At 45.5% G+C, this 26,391-nt stretch overlaps 1 protein-coding gene across 2 annotated transcripts in view; it reads right to left on the reverse strand.

Annotated features, from left to right (window-relative positions):
• The window catches only part of GRIN2B (glutamate ionotropic receptor NMDA type subunit 2B), a 271,297-nt gene that overhangs the window by 23,015 nt on the left and 221,891 nt on the right, over nt 1-26,391 (reverse strand). For both annotated transcript variants that reach the window (XM_034774624.1, XM_034774617.1), the window contains 5 exons: nt 15,239-15,447; nt 14,748-14,919; nt 12,795-12,948; nt 10,698-10,823; nt 6,696-6,925 (listed from right to left, as the gene is read on the reverse strand). In XM_034774624.1, coding sequence (XP_034630515.1) covers nt 6,696-6,925; nt 10,698-10,823; nt 12,795-12,948; nt 14,748-14,919; nt 15,239-15,447 — 891 coding nt within the window. The remainder of the gene's footprint in view (nt 1-6,695; nt 6,926-10,697; nt 10,824-12,794; nt 12,949-14,747; nt 14,920-15,238; nt 15,448-26,391) is intronic.

The following is a 26,391-nucleotide window of genomic DNA, read 5'->3' on the forward strand; positions in this document are numbered from 1 at the left end:
TAAACTCCCAGGCAAACAGTGAGAAGGAAAAGTGCACACATATATATTAGGGGAAATAGAATCAGAAGCATAGATATTCAACGGGAGGGAGAAGTCTGGGATTCAATAATAGTGAAAAAGATCGAGGGGTGACAGTGGACAGTACATTAGACAGGAGTTTGAAAAGCAATCTGACGGCAAAGAATAGAGCTGGTCAAAAATATTAAGTTTTCTGACACATCAAGGAGACACATTTTTTGCACAAATTTTTGTAAAAAAAAAAATCCATTTCTGACCAGTTCTACTAAAGAAGGCCAATGAAGTTCTGGGATTTATATTCAAAGGTATGTGATGATGGAACAGAGCGCTAGTAGTGACAAACCTCCCCTGCTGCAAGCTGATCTGCATGTGGGCGTGGAGTACTGGACACTGAGGTGAAAGCCTGGCCCCATTGAAGTCAATGGAAAACCTCCCATTGACTTTAGGGGAACCTGGATTTTACCCTGAGTAATTGTAACCAGTAGAATTCTCTTCAGAGTAACTTTAAAAACGACCATTACTTATACTGCAATACCATGCAAAGGTCATGGTAAGAATCAGGGCCACCTTTCACTAGGCTTTGTATAAATATTTAGTAAAACAGAGTCCCTGCAATCTACATTATTGAAAAAATAAATGTAGCATCACGTTGTAGCCATTGCTAACCCAAGCTACCCAATGGTCTTTTTTCATGTAACCCACCTCCTCTCTTTCTCGTGTCATGAAGCTTCAGAGTTAAAAGCCCATTGAGATGCATGAAGCAGTTCACAGCTCGTAGACTGTAAACTCTCCTAAGGCAGCAGAGCCACTGTCTTTTATTTGGCTGCAAAGTGCCGTGCACATTTATGGTACTACATAACTAATCAATAAAAATCATCTTCGCTTCTTCCTCTGCTGGCTTATTCGGAAGCAGGAAACAGAACAAATCTTTGTTCCTTTTTATGACAACTCTCAGAAGGCTGGCATTTCCCAGAATGCCAGCCAAATGAACATGTATGTAGGTGGCCAAATATAGCTGCCATCCCCAAAGGGTTAATACCGAGTGAAGATTACAAGAAAAAAAGGATCAGAAAATTGTTAGTGATGCCAGTGATGTGCCAGTGCAGTAAGGGTAGATTATAGATTCACATATTCCAAGGCCAGATGGGACCACTGTGATCATCTAGTCTGCCATCCTACCTAAGACAGAGGAAGTTAGGGATAGGGTGAATCCACTCATTCTGCCATGAGCACAGCAAAGCCCAAGAAGTTGCATCTCCCTTCGCTTGAGGGGATGAATCAAACCCAGAGCCTTACTCAGCACATTTGTTCCTCCTGTGTCTTAGCTGCTTAAATTCCTGACAGAACCACATTTGTACTGCCGTTAATTCTGAAGAGCCGCATTACAAGTTTTTACTGCATTAACCCCTGCAGAACCATGGAAGAGAGAGGATCCTGTGAGTCAAAGCTAAAGCGCATCACAGCCTCGCCATGTCCCAAACCACTCTTGTCTGAGCGGAGGTTTAAAAAAAGAGAGAAATGAAAGAAGAAAGGGGAGAGGGAGAAAGAGAATGTTTCAAACCCTGTTGATTTGAAACATCCATAGCTTCAAAACTACAGAACCAATTTTCTTCAAGCACAGTGGCTTGTTTTGAGGATCTCACTGAAACTTGAAAATCAAGCCCAGCCTGAAGACTGTACAATTTGTGCTGTAACTCACTGCCTGTATAAGGGTGAATAAGAAATTCCAGTTTGATTGTTATTATACATCTTAGTAACTAACAATTTATAATGATGTGCAGAGAGATCATCAAATGGCATAAAAGTCAGGAAATTCAGAGTTAAAAGTGAACCTTGACTCTAAATCTTGTGTTGTACAGTTCATAGACATATACTATATTATGCAGTGATAGAAAGCTCTGCAGATGTGCATCTAATGTTAACTAGAAAGGTTACTTTTACACTGAAGGCCGCACGCAATTCATGTATAGTAAACAGTCTCGCTGGAGAAGCAGTGGAGAAAGAAGTGCAATCTTATTCCATTACAGAATTCTGTTTTCCAAATAGGATGTGACATAAGCCAGGATTCTATGAGCATGTGAGATAAACCCTGCTTTACATGCAACAATACAGAGTTAAAGTTGCTGTGTGATTTTTAACTATGAATTGCCTGACTTTTGTCCAGCTAACTCAGAACCTCAGCTAAGGTCGCTTGAACAACACAATTGTGCTGCCACAGAAACAGCGGCACCATTTCCACCTTTTCAAGTTGCCACATACAAGCCTCTTTTTGTCACATAAATCCACACAAATATCACAAAAAATATTGTGTTAATGTTAAGTGCCCTCCTACATGCTCCACTACTACCTCCAAGCCACGTGGCCAGAAGTTTCCCCTCCTACAGGTCTTTTAAGGTGCAAAGAAGATGAGCCCTACTCCTGCACTCCTTAGGAGATCTGTAAATATAGAAGGTTCCCACCTGGCATTCTTCCTAACCTCCTCCTGAGCAGGGATCTGCTATAATGACCACACAGCCCAGCAAAACACTTGGGCATGTGCTTAACTTTAATCATGTGAGTAGCAGTCCATTGACTTTAATGTGGCTAGTCACATGCTCAAAGTTAAGCACGCGCTTAAGTGCTTTGCATATCTGGGGGCCTGGTTGTGTAACTTAGGTTTAATGTGCTGCAGAGCCCATGGGGCCTTTGCCTTAACATTTCATTAACTTCTTACAAAATTGTAAATACATGTAAAACCTAGACAATCTACATTAATTTACCAGGAGCTAGATGGCCATTGCTTTGTACTTTATGTCAATTATGAGATGATCATTTTCGTGCTTTGCTTTACTAGGTTCTTAGGCATTTTCAACCAATGTATAGACCCTATTTATTTTCTTAAATTTATTTTTAATTAATTTTTCTCATCTCCACAGGCATTATTTATATGCACTGCTGGCCTTTCACATTTGCTTTTATTCTATTACTACTGTATATGAATGGAAATGTGTGTGTAGCTAGCAGATTATTTCCAACATTAGTTCATTTATGTTCTGATTTCTGTATGTATTGCCTTCAGAAAACTGAAATACAGCAGCCACTTGTTTCTCCAAGCCCATCTGAAACACTTATGATCAGAAATCGGGTTATGTCCCCTGATTAAAGCCAGGAAAAACCCAGGCCCAGGAGCTGGATGCAGAACTCTGAAGCAGGGACATTTGGCAAGAAGGCAAACAGCTACAAGAGGGGTAGACCCTATTGGTGATTTACCTCCCTGGAAGAGGAGAGACCCCAGAACTGTTAGATTTCTATTGACCTCACTAAAGTAGAAGCTTGGACTTTGAGCACTTACTGCTAGTTCAAGCAGGCCACAATTGCTGAGTTGTCTGTCCAGACTAGGACTTCCTGGCCTGCATGAAAGAAAGACTCCGTGAGGGCAAACAGGGCCTTCCCAATGGCTCCTAAATTGAGAGCAATGATTGGCAGCCTTGAGTATGAATCAGAGGGCAAGATTTGCTGCTGCTGTTCTGACCCCTTTGTGCTGCTCAGATCATGTCACAAAGGAGCCAGAATCTGACCACAGCTGCTAAGCTGAACATCCCCAGATGGAGGGGAATTTTCAGCCGGCATAAAGCCCTCAGAGTTGGCTCCGACACCAACTGCCCCAACAGTCAGAGGATGGAGGGGCACGGCAGGTGGGCATGCCGGATTGTGAGGACAAATGGAGAGAGGTGTAAGATGTGCTCCACAATGCCAATTCACAGCTGGCACTTGGTCTCATAGGGACCAGATGCCAGGGCCAGCTCTGGCTTTTTTGCTGCCCTAGGCAGAAAAGCCACGCGCCGCCTCCCCCCCCACCCCAACGGAGCAGGGGAGGGCGGAGAGCCCGGCTGGGGCTCTCTGCTCTCCCCAGCGGCCAGAGCGCCGGGGGGAGGGCGGCGAGCCCCCGGCGGCCAGAGCGCAAGATGTCCCTTCTCCAGCTCCTACGCGGAGGCGTGGCAAGGCAGCTCTGAGAACTGCCCCATCCGCAAGCATCGTCCATTCAGCTCCCATTGGAGCGCTGGAGGGGGGCCATTGGAGCGGGGCCATTGGAGCATATAGGAGGCAGAGGAGGGCCATGCCGCAGTTTCCGGGAGCCATGGGGAGCGGCCCCCGACCTTGCTCCCCAGCTGGAGCGGGGCAAGTCCCAGACCCTGCTCCTCAGTGGGAGCTCGAGGGCCGGCTTAAAATGGCTGGCGATCCAGCCCGCGGGTCATAGCTTGCCCACCCCTGGTCCAGCACCTTTTCTAGAGCAGATCCTCTTATCCAAGGAGGCACTATCAGTGGAAATGTCCTCAATAGTAATTGCCTTGAACTTGACTGATGATAGAAAGCCACAGCTGGTGATAGTCTTTTTTTCCTTCTTACTATATCTGACATGTTGGACTCCTGCACCATTAAGGTGGTGGGATCCTCAACCTACCATCTTCATGCTATTAAAGGCTTTTGCTAGCAGATCCAAGAAGTCTCAGAGAGGAATGGGAGGAAGGCCAATATCCCTTACAGTGACCAGTACCTCAGCATTAGCTTGGGCTATTTTGTCCACTGACCCATGTCTTGCTAGAGGCACCTGTCCCTCTCCAGAAAATGTGACAGACTGGGAGGTTTTTGCTGCCCCAATGACTGCCAAGGACAAGATTTCAGTGATTTGGCATGTTGGGGAAAGAGACTCCCAGAAAGCCTAGGTGCCCTGGACTCCTTGCAAGGATGTACATTTGTTCTCTTCTTGGCCTTCTGTGATTTGTCAGCTATTGTCTCCTCACAGTATCCCTTCTGCCTAACCAACTGGGACAATGCAGCATTCAAGTCCTATTTAAACCTTGTATTGAGAGTGTAAGTGGGGCATACGTGATATATGAACTTTGTGGGGGGCCCTCTGCACAGGGGTGAATTTCAACCAGAGAGACTAGGGTATTTAATAACTGCTCAAGGACATATGGATTGCTGCTTGAAAATTCTGTCATTGGTTGCTTGTGCCTCTTCAGGTGTGAAGTGAATGAAAATCTATTAAAATGTAGTGCTAGCTTATTTACACAGAGGGCTTTTGGCTGAAGTAGAGCTTTCCTGGCCTCCCTCTCTCTGGGCATTGGCAGGGTACATTGCATCTTCTCCGCTCTGATAAATTGGGTTGTTGTGTAGAAAATATCCAAAACAATTATAAATGTATAAACAAAATGGGGGGAAGAGAACCCAGACCCACTTCATTCCAGCAACCCTACAATAACATCCTCAACAATGTGGGCAAGGTCTAGTGCCCTCCATGAATCTGAAGCTGTGTAATTTGCCTCAGAATCAACTTCATATTTTATACACACCTCCTCATGGGTGTGAAGAATATCTTAAAAATATGCACAGAGTGTGAACAGATGAGTAGTTGTCTTCCTGAGTCTGCATGCATCCTGAAATAAGACTTGGAGGTACACTCAGTTCAATGGGTTGTTAATGGTGAAACCTACTAACGATAAATTAATGGCAACACTTAACTGTTTTAGTGATGATCCATTAAGTAGAAACTTCCAGCTAACAATGCCCAGGCTTTCTCTGGTGTCAAAAGCCCCAATTATCCCTTACCCAGCTGTCAAAACTTCCAGCTTTCTGCCTGACTGCTTCTACCCTGCAGTAACATGTTGTCAATACAAAAAAACTGTGGCACACTGAAATGTGAGAATGTGGAGGCAGCATGAAACAAAGTGAAGATATTATCAAAACGAACACCATGAGGGCTACTGTACAGATTGGGGTTATTCATTGATGTATTTCATTCTATTAAAAATGCTGTTTTAAAAAACTGTACATGAATCTGTCACAGAACTTCCAGGCTGCTGCACAGAAGTATTGTCTACACTAGGGGACCTGGCCCCAGAACTGGGTCTATCTTGTCATGGAATAGACGGGGCCTTGACTATAACAAGCCAGGTTTGCAATAACAAGCCAGTGTGTACAGTCAAGTTCCCACTAGCCACCATATGATAACAAAAGGGTTTGCAGCCTCATGCTTAGAGACCACCCTACAGCAATAAAGCAGTTTGAGCTGTCCTTGGTTGAATAGCGAACTCCAGGTTAAGGAACGAGAACCTACAGCCGCATACTCATGAGTACCCATATAATAAAAATAAACCAGCGTGCACAGCCTAGTGCTCATAAACAACCCTACCCTAACAAACCAGGGAGCGCTGTCCTGCACACATGAACAATCCTATCAGAGCAAACCAACGTGTACCGCCCAGCGTAAGTGATTACTCTGAGATAACAAAAACCAGTGTGTGTAAACAAGGGATAGAAAACTGTTCAGAAAAGAAAAGCATTTCTGTGTTGAGTTTCTAAGCATCTATTCATAACAGTGATCATTAAAATACAGTACCAGACCCTCCACTGGTGTAAATCAGTGCATGGACTAACGTCAATAGATCGATACTAATTTATACTAGCAGAAGATCTGGCCCACAGATTTTATAACATGATATCCAATACTGTTACCCCATTCGTTCTTTGCACAGTGCTTTGAACACGTAAAGTGCAACTATTTTTCAGTGATCAGTCTTAGCAGTATTTAACCCAGACACTGCATCAATACATTGGTTGCCAATTAGAATGGTTTAGAGAGGGTGCAGCCCCTGCCATGGTGAAAGATGCTTTCAAATTTGGAGTGGATCAGTTACCTTTTTGTCGCTCAGTCCAGACACTTGGTCCACGTACTCCTCTTGGATCATGAAGGCGGCCAGGTTGGCAGTATAACTGGCCAGGAAGATGACAGCAAAGAAGGCCCACACAGACACCATGATCTTGCTAGTGGTACCTTTGGGATTCTGCACTGGCACGGAGTTGTTAAACACCAGACCCCACAGCAACCAGATAGCTTTGCCAATGGTGAAAGAGGGTCCACCTGGCTCTGGAGTGACCAAGGAACAAAACAGAGGCAGTGAAAACCTCAGGATAAGCAATCTGCAGTTCTACTTATTCATGCAACATGATCACTGGATTAATATTTCCATCTGTTCCCACAGCTGTAATGCACTCACATCTGTCCTTGCAGCGGCACTAAAGCGCAGCCTCACTCTGAAAAGTGACTTTGTAATAAATGGCAGCGTGGACTTCCATGTTTATCATGTCTCCAGGATTTTGTTGACAAATTAGTACAGTTTATAAGGAAAAAAGATGCTTTTTTCTAACTCCTAACTGCCCCCAGAATCTGAAAGTCAAACTGTTCCTTTCTGCTTTGGCCATCATCACTAGTAATAAAGATTCTGCCAGATGAATTCTGCCCTCTCTTACAGCTGCTCAACACCACCGCCCTCCAATTACTCCCTCAGGGACGAATGTGCAAACTAGACCCTTAGTGGACTGGCCCAGGCATAAGTAAGTACCCAATCTGAAGACCACAAGCAGGGCCGGCTCCAGGCACCAGCACTCCAAGCATGTGCTTGGGGCAGCACCTGGAGGGGGGCGGCGCTCACCTGGGGAGAGCGGGGCCGCGGCCGGGCTCACTGCCCTCCCCCAGTGCTCCAACCGGCCGGGGAGAGCGGAGCCGCGGCCAGGCTCTCTGCCCTACTCCCGGCACTCCGGCCGGTCGGGGAGAGCGGGGCCCCGGCCAGGGAGAGCAGAGCCGCGGCGGGCTCGCCACCCTCTCCCCAGCACTCCGGCCGGCCGGGGAGAACGGGGCTGCGGCCGGGCTCAGCGCCCTCCCCTACCGTGCTCGCCGGGGGGTGGAGGGCAGCGAGAGGCTTTTTTGCCTGGGGTGGCAAAAAAGCCAGAGCCAGCCCTGACCACAGGGTTGCACAAGTAGCCCTACAAATGGATCTTCCTTTGCCATTCTGTTGAAGATGCATGAGCCAGAAAAGAGCCCAGCTCTATCTCCCTGAGCTGCATTGGCTCTGAGCAGCAGACACTTGTAAAAAAACAGTCAGATCTTACTTCTTCAGGAAGTCAGCAGCTCTGACTCTGAATCTGACACACAAGGAACAGATCTGCCATGCAAGAAGGGGCTATTTTTACATAGTCACTTTTCAGAGCAGAACCTCACTCTAACCATAACAAACACATCTGTGAATCACTCAGCTTATCATTTTGAAAACTCAGAATATGAAAACTGTAAGGTTCTTATGGCAACCTTGTCTTTTCCACACTGCATATACCAGACACAGTGCAAGAGATCTCTGAGATACAGACTGGAGTTTGCTGCCACAAGGTTGGGAGAGAGATTATAATTGGAATTATTCCAAGGGTTCTTCTCAGGAAGCAACTGTCCAAGTGGGAGCGCCACTACACATGTGACCCTCTGGTGTCAGCTTAGCTCAGCTAACTTGTATAGTAACAATATCTAGCTCCTATATAGCACTTTACAAGGAAGTCCATACGATTATCCCCATTTTACAGATAGCTAAACTGAGGCACAAAGAGGTGAACTGACTTGCCCAAGGTCACCTAGCAGAGTCCAGTGACCAAGTCAGGAATAGCACCCTGGTCTCCTGATTCCCAGTCCAGTGCACTACCCACCAGGCCCACCAGTGTGGTATTGAAAAGGTAGGGCCATACTCCCACCTGCTGCATGGGTGGAGCGTTTAGTGCCAGCAGTGGTGCTACACTTAGATATAGTCTTTGTGCTGCTTATGATGACTAGGGCTGACCTCTGCAGAGGAGCACAAGGGAAGGAAGATTTCTTGCACCTTCTCTTCCACCCATGTCAGGCTAGCTACACCCTAGCCCTTCAAGAAAACTAATGGTTTTATTTAAAATATAACTTTAAATGCAAGTGGCCCAATTCTACCCTTGGACGTGCACACACAACTCCAGCTGACTCCAATGGGGATGTATCAGCTGGCAAAATTGGATCCTCCATATGAAATGGGACAAGTTAGCTATTGTGAGAAACATACATTTTTGCACTTCCTGGCTTTCTGAGTGCTTATAACTGTAATGTTAATATGACATTAGCATGGTTTTGTGCATTGCATTAATTTATTTTTAAGAGAAAAGAGGAGAGAGGGGCTAAGAATGGGATTTTCAAAATGCCCTCATAACTTAGGGGCGCAAGTCCCACTGATTATCAGTGCCTACGTCACTATGGGTCTGTCTACATTGTAATTAAACACCTGTGTCTGACCTGTGCCAGCTGACTCTGGCTAAGGGGCTGTTTAATTGCCATGCAGACTTTTGGGCTTGGGCTGCAGCCCAAACTCTGGGACCCTCCCACCTTGCAGCCCAAGTCCGAATGTCTACACTGCAATTAAACAGTCCCTTAGCCTCAGCCCCACATGCCTGAATCAGCTGGCATGGGCGAGCTGCCTGTTTTTAATTGTAGTGTAGACATACCTGTAAGTGCTTTTGAAAATTCCACCCTAAAACACTAATCTCTCAACTGATTTCACAACTGCTTTGTCAACCACAGAACCACACAGTGATGGGAGTATCAAAGTAACCTTAACTAGAGCATTAGCGACCAAGCAAACACTATAACATATGCACCTGCCATCCACATCTGCACTATTACACACACCTGTACTAACAAAAACATCTGTCTGAACATGTAATATTTACAACTATTCAGACATACTATTAATTGCATCTGTCCATACAGCTAGTTTAATATCTGCATCTGGCTGCACAGCTGTATTAATATCAGCAGCTGATTGCACAGCTGTATTAGTCTCTCCCTTTAACCTCATAGCTATTTTCATCTGCCCATACATCTGTTTAGATATGTGCATCTGCCCATACATGCTGTCCACAGTTCAGTGTTATTAGAGAAGTCCCCACTGGCATAGTTATATTTAAGTCTCTGTCTGTATTTCCATTACAAATTCTTTTTTTTTTCAGTGCTGTCTAACTTGGTGGTATAAATCAGCTGGAGGCAATGGCTTGGCAGGCAAGTGAACATATTTTCAAACAAACATCTGAGTTCAGCTGTTGTTAAGGCCTTAGGTTGGGGACCAATTCATAATGGAGTGAGATTAAGGAGAGAGTAGCAACCTTAACTGCTGAGCATTCCATCTTTGCTAGTGCAAAAATCCCTCTCTGTCCTCTTCTCTGACTCATCTCTTCTTCTCCCAGGGAAGAAGGCTTTTGAGCATCACAGAGAGAGATCAGACTTGCCCTGCAAAATAACTCCTCATTCAGCCCCAGGAAAACCAATGTCTCACTTTCCCAGTCCTCTCACAACCTTTGGTCAACAAAAGAGCTTTAAATGGGGTGGGGACACACCCAGGTAATGGATATCAAGTCTGGGGAATAGAAGAATATAATGGGGAGAGTTTCTTTCTCTGGGCTTTTAAGTTTTACTTTTTTAAAGTGAAACGTAGCACTGATGAAAGGTGGACTGGCAGTTCAGGACCCTCTAATTATTCCAAAAAGGCTTACAGCAGGGCCAGTGCTAGATACCCATATCCATTTCCTCTTCCCGCCAGCTAGAAGTAGTTTGGAATTAGCACTCTATAGATGAAAGGCTCTACATAACTGTCTCCTGAGCCAAGCCGATTATCCATTATCCATACCCATTATTATCCTAAAAGTCATCTTCCCACCTCCCTCCCTTCCCTTCTTAGACAGAACACAGAGATCCAAGCGGCTGGATCCATGAGCGTGTGTAGGGGGAAAAGGAACTCCCATTGACTAAGGAGCCAGGATGAGAAGGGAGAGAAACTTGCAATGAAAAAGGCTCCTCTTACCTCTGCCATCAGCAAGGCACCGATTGTAACCTACAGGGCTGAAGTACTCAAAGACGAAGACAGCCACTGCAGAGATTATGAGCAGCATGACAAACATCATCACCCATACGTCAGCACTGAATGGTTCTGGGGAGGAGAGGAGAAAAACAGGGCACAGGGTGAAATGCCAGACACACCACAGCCAGCATTACTGTCCCACTCACAGGGTTCCATGTCGAGGGTGGGGATGGGGGGACTGGTTTGCATAGAATAGGAACTAGCTCCCAAACCTTCACGCCCCCACCTCAAATCAAGCCTCAAAGCTTCTGAGACTGGAAAAAGTTAGTTCATTTTTTATTCCATTTTCATCGCAGGGTCTGTAATTCCCAGTTCCACCTGGAACCAGGCCCAGACCTTATCAGATGCAATGATGAAATGCTCGTCCCATTAAGTCCTTCAGCCCATTTCTGGGGAACAAACAGGTTTGGATACGACTCAGCTAAGCAGCTTAATTTTGGGGTGCGTGCCTGAACCAAATTCTATCCCTGAAATTTTTGCAGTTCAGCCAGAATTATGGCAGTGCTACCAATGTTCCAGCCTGCCGCTTGGCAATTGAGACCACCAGACTGCACTAGAAATGCTACAGTTCATGCCCTGTGAGTGTTTGACTGAAGCTGGCTTCTGCCCTTCTCCAAGCTTAAGGGGCAGTGATGGGGCTGAGCGAGTTCAGATCAAATATGATCCTGCTCCAACTTTCACCCAAAGTTTGAACCCAAACCAATTTGAAATTCAAAAATGTTGTGTTAATTTTGTTGCTGCTGCTGTTTTAAATTTCCTGGTGATATTTCAGGACCTGGCCAAAGCCAGAAAATACTGGAAAGCTTATAAGAAAAGCATTATCTCCTGAGATTCCCAGCCCAAAGAGGTTTAGATAATCTTCCTTAGGTACACGAGTAACTTCAAATAGATAAGTGTTTGCAGAATCAGGGTCAGAGAGCAGACTGATCCTATAACTCACCTTTTATGCTTTGCTATATCTCAACATATTTTATAAAGCAAAGCGGTAAATATTAAGAATGTAGTAACTGCTTGAGGAAACACAGAAGCAACTCAGGACTCAGTGATCATTCTCAACTACCTTGGGACCCTAGAACTGGGGGATGGAATCTTGGCCTAGCACAGGGATTGTGCCCCACTCTTTTTCAGAAGTGCTGGTAGATATTTATCTTCCACTGTGTCAAAGGGAGCTTAGGTTAATGTGTCCTTGTAGGGTGACATGTCTAAAGCCAAGTCTTATCACCCTCATTGTATTATCACCGGGGGAGAATAGCTCAGTGGTTTGAGCAGTGGCCTGCTAAACCCAGGGTTCTCAGTTCAATTCTTGAGGGGGCCACTTAGGGACCTGGGGCAAAAATCTGTCTGGGGATTGGCCCTGCTTTGAGCAGCAGCTTGGACTACATGACCTCATGAGGTCCCTTCCAACCCTGATAGCTATGACAGGCACAAGTTCTGGTAGGAGGACCTGTACCACTTTTCTTCTGGCTCACACTCACTGGGAGTGATACTAGCTGAGCCACCAAGCACATCATCTACCCAGCAATCAGAACCATGACTGCAGCAATGTAGACATACCCAAGTTAGCTTTGATCTAGCTAGCTCCCATAACAATAGAAGCAAAGCCATGGCAGCATTGACTAATCATTCAAGTAGGCACCCAGGGTCCTGGGTGGGCTTAACCTCACTGCTATTGTTATTGGAGTTAGCTAACTCAAAGCGAGGTCAAGTATGTGCACATGTGCTGCCGTCAACCTCTGACAGCAGTGTAGACAGACCCACGGTGATACTGTGTACTGTAGGGTGAGAGCTGTAAGTGAGTCACCTCCTTGCTAGCATTGTGCCTAAAGGTCACTGAGAAATATTCTGGAGCTCCTGGACCTTGAGTGTTTGAATTTGCCTGGAGTTTGCTTGTTTGGGATTTTGAAATAAAACAACCTGAAGAAAAAAAATCCTTCCCTGAAACTCCTTCCTTGGGAATGCCCCAGAGACTCACAAGGACTCTTTGGCTGTTTTTTCATTACACTAGTCCCCCCTCACCCTCACCTCAGGAGAAGAGCTTACCTAGGAAGGCAGAAGGTGAGACAGTCCCGTTGCTACGTGATACCATGACACTAATTCCTGTCTCGATGAAGGGCACAGAGAAGTCTACCACCTCTGACCGCTCCTCATTTATGGTGAGGGATCCTACCGCCATGTAGGCCCGCTTGGTGACCACCTCAGATAAGGAGAAAGACGGAGAGTTACTGAAGCTGGTTCCACTCATGCCTCACAGTTAAGGACCCCACCCGCATCAGTATCTTCTCCCACTCCCATCTTTTCATACACTCCTTTATGCCTGGAATTCTCTCCCTGTCCTTACTTCCATCATCTCCTCTTTCTTATCTCTCTTCAAGACATACTTTTTCCAAGAGACTTATAAATATTAATCTTCTACTCAAAGAATGTTGCGTGTATTAAAAAATGATATTTAAAGTATACCTGTGTAGCTCTCAGGATAAACACATCATTTGTCTAGAAGACAAGTTGTCTTATTTCTGTTGTCCTTGTCTTCCCTTCCCTCAAAGAATGTCTGCCATTACCTCTTATATATCTTGCCTTAATTTAAATAATAAACTCTTTGGTGCGGGGATACATGACAGTCAGTAACCTTATGTTCATCCTTTTTACAGGACCATGATAAATTTGATACAAAGTATGTCTTCTGAGGTATCATTTGAAAACTCATACTTTGCTGAACATTATTGTCCTGGTAAAATATGTGTGCCAACATTGTATGTGAAGTTATAAAATTCTACCGTATAAGATATGTTCCAAATTTAGAAAACCTAGCACAAAACTTAGAGACAAAAGGCAAACTGATGCTTCAGCCAGGTGTCAACATAATCAAACGGACTATCACCTGATTAAACTGCCGTTCTTTGGCAAGATGAAAGAAATTTACATCTTGGCAATAGAACAACTTGAGGTTCCCATGCAAACAGACTGCCTGCCATCTGAACACCAAATGGAGATGATTCTCAAAGAGGAGGAAGAGATATAAAAAAGAGGAACAGAGTCTCCAAATCAGTCTCTCCCTTCTTCTCTACTCATGGCATCAAGCACACTTGAAAGACAAAAGAAGCATCATTGAACTGGGTGAGTGGTCCTGGCTGAAGGAAGCCAGCCAGATTGGTGTAAGCATGTGGTGAGAGAAAGCTTTTAGCTTTAAATTCACTTAACTTGCTAAGTTAGGTATTAGTTTGCATTTTATCTTTTATTTCTTTGTAACCAATTCTGATTTTTATGCCTTATTACTTGTAATCACTTAAAATCTGTCTTTCTGTTGTTAATAAACTTGTTTTATTGTTTTATCTAAGCCAGTGTGTTTGGATTGAAGTGTTTGGGGAACAGAAATTTGAGGTAACAACATGCGTGCATATCATTTTTTATTAATGAAATGACGGACTCTCTATGAGAGTGCATTGTCCAGAAGGTACTGGGCAGTACAAGACACACATTTCTGGGGGAAAGTCTGGGGCTGGGAATTTGCTGGTGTAGCTCTGCAGTATAATTCCAGGGTGGCAGGCTGTCTGTCTGAAGCACTCTTGCACTATAGCTTGGAGTAATTTACATGCTGAAGGCTGTGTGAGAGCAAGCCAGGAGTGGCTGCTCTCGCAGCGAAGCAGTGTAAAAGCCTGGAGAACTGAGGAGACACAGCTGTCCAGCAGTCCAGATTGTACCCTGGGCAGTGTCACAGGACATCTCCTTTTATTTGATTGTAAAGTGCCAAACACATGTGGCACAGTAGAAAATAGTAAATAATAAATGAGAGGGATTGTAGCTATTGTTCAGCAGTGAGCATGCCACAATGGATTCATTCACGCAACAGCCAGATGGATCCCCACACCAGGTCAATCATTTTTATGAGGTCTCATCTGCCCCTTCCCAGGAAGGGGAGCTAATCAGAACTTGGACTTGGATCTGACTCCAGAGCCCAGCCTGTGGGTAAAGTTCAGCCCCACCTTCATTGCTTACCTCCCCAATCATTCCATTCCACGTCCCATTGATCTTCTTCCCATGCTTGCCATTGGTCACCAGGTAGAGGTCATAGGTGAACTTGACAGACTTGGAGATTTTCTTGAGGATGTCAATGCAGAATCCCTTGCAGCATTTCTTGACGTAATCAGGCTCCTCATCCGTCTTGTTCCTGACCATTCACAATAATAAGGGATTAAGTTTGAGCAGAACTCCCTCTGCTATTCCCCCTCCATTCCCAGAACACCTCCCCTCTCTCCCTAAACATGCTCCTCATGAAGACCCTAGCTTGTGGTACCACTGCTGAGAAGCAAAAGGAGCCAAGCGTGCAGGGCTTGGCTGGCTGGCTGTACCAGTGACAAGAGGCAGCATGGGCCAGGTTGAGAGAGCCCAGATGGCTTAGCTGGAGCAGAGTATCAGGGCAAGCCAAGAAGGCTCCACCTGCTTTGTGGAGAACAGTGAGCCAGGAGAAAGATCCTCTAAGTGCCTACTCGGTCACGATGCGTTTTTGGCAGGGGACTGTATTCCTCATGCAGGTGCCACTTAGTGGGTCCACGCTCTCCACAATGACGAACGGCGCCTCCTCTAGGGTCACAATACTCAGATGGTCATCCTCACGTTCCTCAGAATCAGGGTACAGCTCAAAGCGGGGCCACACATAATACTTCATCTGGAGGCTCTTGTCCTTCCATTTCCCCACCTGCAGAGACACAAATAACACAGAAACACGTGACTGCCCGATCCCTCTCCAAATTACCATGTAGCATATTGTCTGGAGACAAGAGGCTCTCAGAGTGCCTGAGCCCACTCATATGTGCAAGGACTTTTTTGAGGAGCAGACCCTGGGGAAATGGGTTCAACAGTAGAGAAGATCACACAGGAAATGAGTTTGGAGAGTCATCACAAAATCACTGACCAATCTGGTAATCTTTGGCATAATAATCAGACTCTGTTCTTAGATGGGCTAAGACTGAAATAAGAGGAGAGCTGCATGTCAGGATTGAGTTTCCCTGGGTGGAGGGGACCATCACTGGAATAGCTGGGGATGCTATAAGTCAGGATTGACCATACATAGGCAGAGTTTTGAAGGAAAAGCTCATTTAACAGTTTCCAACACAATCCAGCTCAGATCTTTCCAGTGTTATCACTCCTGCACTTTCACAATCACTAAATTGCATAGCTGTACAGATTAGATGCAGATAAAGAATCATTGCTCTGTCTTCCTGATGCATGAGAAGATATTTCAGGGAGATTCTATTACTTTTATTTATGCTACTTTTGCTTAAGGAAATTCTACAATCTTATCCCTTCAGCCACTACTGTCATTTCTTGGGTAAACATGGACTCCCTTGTTGCAGGGGGTTCCTTTGTTCAACTGGTGCTACGTATACCCCAAAGACAGGAGTTATTATTTTGAAGCCATTGCAATCTACCAGCAGGTAATGTATTTAGAACACACACTACCCATGGTAAAATATTCCTTACAGAAATTCCAGAAAAACCCACCTATGATGCTTTCAAACATCAAAGTCTCACCTCTGCTCACAGTTTCACCCATCCCATCACAATTGACACTAATAAGCATCTTGCTTGGCAGCTTCAGCTGAATTGGCCTTGAGAATGAACTCCCCACTCATTCCTAGAAGCAGTGCCTCCAGGTCAGAGTTGAGGTACATTGATGGTGGGGGCGGCATGTGTGTGTAGGAAGCATGACTTGCTGCTGCTCATGCTATACCTGCTCTGTGGGTAAATAGAGGGCTGGAGTCTCCAGCAGCTGTCAACCTTTCACTGAGTTTCAGGAAAAAAAGCACTTATTAGAGCCTTTTTAGGTGTCAAAGGTTATTTGATAAAATCAAAGCTGTTCTGGTGTTTTGCATTTGATGGCATCTAGAACCAGCATAAAACATTTATTGCTTTTTAAAAACCTTCATCTGATTTTAAAAAGAGCAAATACCCAGAGTGGGTTTATTCAGTAAATTGTTCAAAGGAACAAAAAAGTCACTCCGGGCAGCAGTGACCCCATAACCCTCTCCCAATGCCAATACAGTCCTGTAGGGGGATGGCACCAGTGTGCTGTCAGAAGGTTGAGCAGTTGGTGGAGCTGGGTCAGCCCATGGGAACTTGAAGATCAGAAGTGGCAGCAGATGCCAGGAGTGGGCTGCATCTGACATTCTCATGATCCTGAGGGATCGCCATATTCAAAATAGGAAACAAATTCAGCAATTTTTTCACTTATTTTTTTAAAGTGCATTTTCATGCTAGATTAATACCCTGGGAGACTGATGGCTTCTGTTTATCCTCAGAACAGGTACAATGTTGGCAACAAAAGAGAAAATTCTCTCCCTAATCTCATACCTCAGCCCTAATTGAGATGGCCCATTTCTATGGTCCATTCTGTCTCTTTAGCCTCTCTGCTGAGAATGACAACAAGGAGCCCAATGAGAGCCATTTGTGCTGGTGGTTTCTGCAGTTTGGACTTATGTTCATGAGGAACTGGGCTCAGATCAGAAGGTCATTTCACTCAGGCCACCAAACAAGCTGGCAGATAGGAACAACTTTCATTTAAATTACAGACTTGTGGCTGGATTGGCACCAGTGATCTACAAGCAAAAGGGCTATGTAGATCAGCCCCAGTACACGTCTATCCCAGACACATGTTCAGGAACATTTGTTAACATTATCAGTAAGTGGTCAATGAAAGAGACATCTTTCCACATCATAGCAACACATAGACACCACAGTAATATATAAACCCCTAAAGCATAGACTAGACCAGATAGACATAGAAGTCAGTCCTGACTCATAACTACCCAAAAGTTCCTGATGAAAGAGATGGGGAGCTCATAGAGTGGTAGGCCAGGAACATTTTTTTGTGTTGTATTATATGGGGTAAATTTATATGAGTTAAGATGGGAATGGCAGTCCAGCAACACCACAGCGTGAGCACTGAAGTACCCAAACTGCAAACACAGCAGTAGACAAGCTGTTCACTTGCCCATCAAAGAGTAATGAAATATCAGCACAACCTAAAAACCACTCCATTCCAATAAGCTTTTTATAAATTGTCCAGAAAGGAGGAAAAAGAGAAGGTATGTAAGTGGGCTGGCCTAAATTTTCAAGTATACGATAAGTGCTTCAATAACGTGTCCAAATCCTACATTTCAGTGCTCAAATGAACACTCAGGCATATAAAACAAGCATTTCCATGTCTATAGGTAAGTGCTGATTTGAGAGTACAAAGGCAGGAGATATATAGCCTGCTAACCTAGGAAAACTGGGGGGACGGGGCAATGTCTTTAAGTGTTTCTGATAGACAATGTGCATTTGGGAGAGTTAATGTGTATAAGTGTGAATATGGGGAGTTCATGGGTATGAGTGTGTATTCAAGAAAGTGTGCGCATAAGGCAGCGTGAGTGTAGGGAGAAGAGTGAGAGAAATGCGTGTGCATGTGCGCATGTCTGTGTGAAAGAGAGAAAGGGAGAGAGAGAATGCAAGCAAAGGAAGATCTGAGTGTATTTTTATATGGTATCTATCTATGCGAGCGGGAAGGAGCAATGTGTTATGAGGACAGAGGTTAGTCTCAACAAAATTAAATGTCACAGATTTGTCTTGGCCAAAACATTAAAGGTGATGCCTGCAGTTAAAGAATATAACCTGCCAGCCAGCACAAAGCAGAGTGAGGCACTTCTGACATCTCAGTGTGTTTTGGGGCAGCCTGTAAATTCTTATTATTCCAGTCTTTACTCAGTTCCTGCATAAGGCAGAGAAGCTCGGGGTTCTTGTGCCACACATCCCATTTATTACTCGTTATGCAGTTCTGAGAACCCACTCACTTGTAACACCAAAACCTCATCCAATCAGACATCAGCCACCAAAATTCCCCACAGGAAGTCTCAAGGAAAGGAGTATACATTCTCCTATCTCCCCTTACTTCTTTTTCTTAGTGTTACCAAGTCAGTAAGATATTTATAAAACAGAAAGGAGCCAATGGACTGATCTAATGAATATCTTGTACAGTACACAGTCAAAAGCAGGATGTTAACAAATCCCAAGCTAACAAAACCCAAACAAATATTATCCCTTTGTAAATAGCATGGAACCTCATATTGATAGATACCATTGTCAATCACCTCACTCTTTTTCACTACAGGCCACTCCCTTGAATAATTATTAAGGAGGAAATTTAATTATAAGGGAGGGGAAAAACAATTGGGATGCATAACCAGCACAGAACTTTGTCCCCAAATCTCTGTCCCTGAAGACCACTCAAACCTTCCCTGAGACCTAAAAAAGTTTGAAAAAGCTTCCAAAGTTTAGAAACATCTCTGAACAATTCTGCACCTACCATGTCTTGGGACTGGGACCAAAGAGCTCGCAAAGGTTAGCGTGGCTGGCTCTAAACATGGTTTGTGCTCATACATCATTGCTCAAACTTGATTAGTAACAAAGGCTAATGAGCAGCATTCTGCTCCTGCCAAACGCTTGGACTGGCACATAGCTGTCTTCCTGTAACCCTCCAGGACACTTTTTTTTTTCAGGGTTGACATGATACACTAATCACGTTTGTGTAACCGATTTGGATGGTCTTGCTTATTCACAGCTATCTGTGTGGTAGGACAGCCCAGAACCTCACATGCTGTTGATGCCACTTTGTACATGTCATCAGAGTACTTTGTTCTCTGTTGAGGCACTATAGGATAGCTGCTCAGAGTTTCCAGAGTGCATTTAGGCAAACAAGGCTAGGCAGTGTACCGGGTATGGACACACAAACACAGCTGCTGTGTGACACAAACTGAACTTTGTAACCTGTAACCAGTTAAGATGACCATTCCTCATCTAACCATTACAAAAACCCTGGTTAAAAGTTGTCATGTGGGCATAGCCAAAAACATGACACTCCAGTGAGATTTCCAAGACTTTCTCCTTTCAACTGGGTCAGAGAACTGCCATTCCTTGTGTTTTTCTTAGTATTTCATTTTTAACTGGCCTGGAGAACACAAAGGCCACTTGCGGAACTCTAACTGAAAGTTAAAGAACGTGACCATTCAGAGGTTTGGGTTTTACATTCTGGGCAAGGCTCCTTCCAGATACTGTTTTGGGTGAAGGGTCCAGAGGTACAGGTTCAGGTTTTGGACAAAAAAATTCAGGAGGCTCAGGTTCTTGTCTGGGTGAAGATTAAAGGGGACTGGACAATGTTGTGGTTAATATTCTGCATGAAGCATCTGGAAGATCAAGTTTTAGCACAGCTTCTCTCTCTGGTTCTTATTTTATCCAGGCTTGATCACCTCCTTGCACTGTGTCTTATACCACTTCCTCCACCCCCATCCCTACAGTTCATAAGAGGTCACAAATAGGAATGAGGATATTTCAGTTGCATTTAAAAAGTGACCAAAAAGGTCACCCAAAACTCATTTGGGAATCCAAACCCTTCCTGAGGTTCAAAAAAACTCAGATCATATTTCCCCCCAATCATTTTTAATGTTCACAGCTGCCTTTGTGCTTCCTAATTCCATTGCTGAAATACCATAAGGAAGGAGAAGAGGGGTGGTGCAGCCTACGACTCAGGAGAACTGGATTTAATTCTCTGCTCTGCCACAAAACTTCCTAAGAGACCGTGGCTAGGGACTTCTCTGTCCCTCAGTTCCTCATCTATAAAATGGGGATAATAATACTTTCCTAGCTCAACGGGGTATTGTGAGTGTGCATTGAGTGTGACACTAGCAGACCAGGTGCCAGCTCATACCATGGTCCTCATGTCTCATTTGAACAATGACAAACACATAGCTGTAATCCATCTCTGTGTTAGTATTGTTAAAACAGGTATTAGAATCACATTAATGTGTTTAGTATTTAGACTTTATGGAATGCTTGAAAGTTTGCTGCATGCACTGATCTCACTTATAACATCTGTATCTCATACTGTAAGGAAGTGTTTGAGCTGTTGTATTGTGAGCCTCTGTCCCTGTGTAAGTCACCAGACAGGACAGAGACATTAATCAGTGTGAAGGGCTGATCTTCAACAGGTGTTACACCCTTCCCAAAAGGAAAGTCCATCGGTACCAGATGGACTATTGTGGAACTGGAATTTTCCTATGTATCCTCAATAAGAGGACAAAGGACTTTTGTTGTCCTGGTCTCTTCCCAGTGAAGATGAGTCATGCAAGTAGATTCCTCCTATCAGCTGAGTTTGCAGCTCAGAGCACAAGGCAGGAGAGGAATAAAAGCCCCAAACCAAAGGAACTTAGTATCTCTATGCTGATTAATCTCTGGGGGGCAGGGCCGGCTCCAGGCACCAGCTGAGCAACCTGGTGCTTGGGGCAGCAGATTGTTGGAGGCGGCATTCTGCCCAATCCTAGGGCGGCACGGCCGCTTTTTTTTGGTTGTTGTTCTTGTTCCGCTCCGGCCGCCCTGTAGGGGGCGGCGGCACTGAGAACCAGAGCGCCCTGCAGGGCAGTCCTCTTCCTTCCCTCCCCGCCGACCGGAGCGGAGCCCTCGCAGCAGGTGGCAGGAGGCGGCGCAGCGGGAGGGGCTGCGTGTCAGTGCCCCTGCTGTAGCCCTGGCCGCCCTGGCCGCCCCCTTCTCTCTCTCTCCCTCCCGCTCCCGCCCCCACAGCCGGTCCCCCTGCACCCGCGCTCTGGCCGCGCCACAGGTTTTTTTTTGTTTTGTTTTTTTACTTGGGGCGGCCAAAAAGCCAGAGCCGTCCCTGCTGGGGGGGCAAAGTGTTTCTAGACATAAGTGAGAGAGTCCCCAGCTGCTTAGATTGGGCTAGCCCTAAAGGACATATAGTGCTGGCTGATTATAAAAGCTTCTATTACCTTTTGAAATTTAAAATTGGAACTCATTTGTGTATCTGTGTTTACCTGCTTTAACCTTGTAAATAATTCAGGTTTCCTTTTCCTATTTAATAAACCTTCAGATAGTTTATAATAGGACTAGTTCAAGTGTTATCTTTGGTGTGAGATCTAAAGTGCAATTGACCTGGGGTAAGTGACTGTCCTTTGGGACTGGAAGTAACTTGATTCTTGGGGTAAGGACCATCTATCACACAGGTGAGCTCACCAGTGTGGTGACTTAGATTGAAGTCCCCAAGCAGGCTGTCTGTGACTCTGTGTTTAGACTGTCATGGCACCTGAGAAATTTACACTTGATAATTGGTTGGTGAAATCTAAGTGTAGAACTCACAGCCTATCTGGGGTTTGTGCCCTGGTTCCTCAGTCTGACCTGAGGGTGGTTTTCATGCTCTTGAGTCACTGCAGGCAGCGTTACATTGAGGTGCTCAGGTACTATGGCAACGGGGGCCATATAAGTGCACACCATAGAAAGACAAGGAAACATTTGTGTTCCTAATTTAGAATTAAAAGTAGGAAGATGAAATCTTGTGAGGCAAGCCTGCTCTCGGGGGGTTTCAGTCTGGAGATCCCCAGGCATTAGTTGGTAAGCATCATTATCTTCATTGCACAGGTGGGGGAATAGTGCCTCAGGGTATGTCTATACAGCAAAGTCAAACCCATGGCTGGCCCGTGCCAGCTGACTCAGGTCCTCGGGGCTCAGCTGCAGGGCTGTTTCATTGCTGTGTAAACTTTCTGACTCAGGCTGAAGCCTAAGCTCTGGGACCCTCCCACCTCGCAAGGTCCTAGAGCCCAGGGCCCCTGCCCGAGCCCAAATAGCTACACTGCAGTGAAAGAGCCCCACAGCCCAAGACCCACGAGCCTGTGTCAGCTGGCACAGGCCAGCTGCAGGTGTCTAGTTGCTGTGTAGACATACCCTGAGGCACAGAGCTGTCAAGTGACTCGCTCTGCATCCCGCAACTAATGGATGTTAAAACAGAGACTATAACTCAGGTCTCCTGCCTCAACCACTAGACTGACAGTGATGCCCCCCATGTAGCCACTTGAACAGACCCTCAATCCTAACCTTTATTGAGGCTTGTCCGTCACTAGTTGTAAGCTTCCATGGGTGACACCACAGCTATTTCCCTCTGGAACACCTCTGATGTAACAACCAGAGGCATTGGCATGCAACTGAACAAGCAGGGGGAGAAGAAATACCACCGAGATCGAAAATCTTCTGTTTACAAACACTTGGGCTCATTAATTAGCCACATCAGCCAAAGGAAAAGAAGAATATTTGTGAATGTTCCATATGCAAAATTAATTAACATGAAAACAACATCCCTTCTCGAGCGTCAAGTTCACCTTCCACAACCACCTGGTGAAGTCTGATGCCTTTACTACATCTGCACACCAGGGAATTGTTTCTAATGGGCTTTTGCTTCAGCAAGAACGATGACTGCAGGGCTGGAGGGACTGCTCCTTCTTCTGTTTGTACAGCACCTAGCACTCTGGGGGCACTACACAGCATAAAGTAATTGCTATTGCTTTCCATCTCTCAATCCTATGGCTCTCCAAATAAAATCATTTCCCAGGCATGCAGTCCTCTGCTCACTTCAAATTGGCATTTACACTGCTCTTGCCATTCGCTGAAATGCCGCCAATTGGTTGTTTCTTTAGTAGTATATTTGCTTGCATTTTTGTAGGTGTTTAAGTCCTATCCTCTGCCCTAATTACCCCACGAATGTTAATGAGGTTTACGGTAATGAAGGGTGCGATGAACATATCTTACAGGGGTGGAGGTCACAGCTTAATATGGTGGCAGAGGGTGTCATTTATGGTTGTGGAGGCCATGTTTTAGTGAGGTGGAGATGTGGTCTACTGTGGTTAACAGTGTGTGGCTTATCCTGCAGCAGATGGTTGGTGTTGGTCCTGCTTTGAGCAGGGTGTTGGACTAGATGACCTCATGAGGTCTCTTCCAGCCCTAATATTCTATGATTCTCTGGATTATACAAATGGAACAGCTCTTCATAGAATATCAGGATTGGAAGGGACCTCAGGAGTCATCTAGTCCAACCCCCTGCTCAAAGCAGGACCAAACCCCTGACAGATTTTTGCCCCAGATCCCTAAATGGACCCCTCAAGGATTGAACTCACAACCCTGGGTTTAGCAGGCCAATGCTCAAACCACTGAGCTATCCCTTCCCCTCCCATATGCGCTAGGCTCCCTTTACATAAAACTTAACCATAGCTCAGAAATAATACCCCACTATAACTAAAGTGCAGCCATACTGTCCAATATAATCATCTCCAGCCAGCCAAGCAACACAAACCTAGGCTCAGCCTTCCTCTGCAACAATTCTGCACTTTGGAAAGCCCCCACCCTCTCTGATATGCCTGAGGGAAGAAAGATGAGCTTTGCACCATCTCTTAAGGGTCATCAGATTCAACTTATTTTGGACTAAGGTCAGGACAAGCAAACTCTAAAGGCATGGTGCCCCTACAGAGAATACCAAACCAGTAGGGCTTCATCTTGAGCTCCTCTGCTGTTCTCCACTCTGGTAATGTGGCCCAGGGGGAAAAGGTGGCAGACTTTTTGAGGACAGGGTGGTCGGAGGCATATTTTGTGTGATGGAAGCATCTGTCTGTTCCAATGGTTTATTGTGGTGGAGATATATTGTTTTTTAAATTGCCTTATAAAAAAAATACTCCCTCTCTTGTGTGTGTGTGGGTCCGCATTGTGCAGGTGGGTGCCTGCATACAGTACGTGTCCATGCATGTAATGCCCTGACTAACGATTTTTTTCCCCTTGGCTTTTCTTGTTGAGCAATATTTTTTGCTGAGCTTTCTTTTCTCTCAATTAATTTTTTTAACATATTACAGAGAAAGAGGAGCTCACCAATTTATGCCACAGCCTGGGAGACAGGTTAACCCTTTTATTGAGAGGGATTAATGAATCTGAGCACTGGACTGGGGTGTACAAGACCCAGTGAATGCTCAGGTAAGGCATTGGCAGTGACTGTTTTACTCTCAGTGAATTTCTGTTCTGGGCTCCCCTGTAATCCAGTGCTGATGGGAGGTTTAAAAATGCAGACCTAGAGGAGGTTGAAAGAGTCTCTTTGTATTAAGACAAGCAGGGTGTTGAAAGCAACAGTGAGGATGGGAGAGGAAGCAATGGAAAGGGAGGGGCTCGCTTGCATTTTTTGTTGTTTGTCAGAAGTAGCAAGGCAGATCGAAGAAGCCACTTTGCAAGGTGCCTCTGGGGAATGGGAGATGGGAATATCAAACATGGGAATTTCACCTGCTGTGGTGCCCCCATTGCAAAATACCATCCTGCCTTCTGCAAGACAGGCAAAAAACAACAGCCCTGCCCTCCAGCACTACCCAAAACCCTTTGGTTCCCTAAACCGATAGTTTTTACATGGAACTGGCTGACCCACACACTGGGGCATCCTTCACAGAGGCACATACTCTCCATGAAACAGGTACGCACAGACACACTCCTGCACAGAGATGCAAAGGGCAGTGAAAACGGGAGAACCACCATTAGACGTCAGTGGAATTATTGTGGATTTATACTAGTGTAGCTGAGATCAGACTCTAGGCCACAGAGACATTCAGGCAGAGAAATTCACACAGGCACTGACATACGGTGCACTCAGGCAGGAGTACAGCTACTGGTAACTCATGCAATGGCTGCTCAGAGGCAGGGGGCCCCAGCACATTCACAGACGGCTCAAAGAGACCTATGCAGCATGGCTCTGGCCTCTGTGGATCCGGGGGGGATACAATCCCCATAGATCCCTGGGATCAGTGGGGTTGGTGGACCTTGGCCCCTGACTCCACAGGCAGCTCTAACCCCTTAAGGGGATGTTTTTCAGCAGACTGAGTTTTCCTGCCTCACTGGCCATCTCAGGTTCCTCCAGGGAGGGTGCGGGGATCTGGCCCATAGTCATTTAAATAACTCAGAGCGTTTTGAGCTTCAATAAGCCTATTGGCCTAGCCATCAGTTAGCTCCTCTGGAAATACGTCAGGTTGAATGTTCCACTTCCGGTCAGGAGGGTGTCACCTCTAAGTGCACTCACGCATGCAAGTGACCAAGGGCAGTCAAAGGTGACAGATTGGGTCACTGATTCAGACTGTAAATATGTATTATTTCTATGTTGGAGAAGTGATTACAAGAGCGAGAGGAACAATGTCTAGGGGCCCCTACTCGTCCTGCTTCTACTCCCTTTTACACTTGGTTTCATTTTAGAGTAAGCACGGCTGGAGCACGGTGTTACCATAACACTCCATAGCATTCTGTCAGGGCCAGCTGCGTCCGCCACTGGTGGCCACATGCCACAGACAAGATTTCACCATTGGGCAGAGTCCACCAATCAGACAGCCAGGCTCTCTACATGTGTGCACATTACTGTGGCTCAGACTTTAGCCAGAACCATTACTGTGGTCAGCAAGTAGTGATTCTGCCAGAGGAGATTAAAAATATCCCCTTGGCGCAACCCACACTAAAACAGCACAAGCTGTAGCGAGCTGGTCTTGTCTGGGACTCCCCTTCCTCTTGGCAGAACCAGTAGGAACCAAGCTGAACAGGCCGTGGCTGGAAATCATCCTTGGCATCTTCTGCTGCTTTCTCACCAACTGGAGATCACTAGCAGACTGTGAGCACCTCAGGCACTGCTGTAGAGAGCAAAAAGTTTCAAAGCAAAGTTATGGAGGGGAGGAAAGGCTGTGTACTTGCCAACCCCAGCTGGAGAAAAGGAAGGGAAAAGCTGTGGACTGCTTTCCTGGGGGCCTGACCTTTCTACAGCCAA

Source organism: Trachemys scripta, chromosome 1 (genome assembly GCF_013100865.1).
Source record: "Trachemys scripta elegans isolate TJP31775 chromosome 1, CAS_Tse_1.0, whole genome shotgun sequence".
Taxonomy (NCBI): domain Eukaryota; kingdom Metazoa; phylum Chordata; order Testudines; family Emydidae; genus Trachemys; species Trachemys scripta.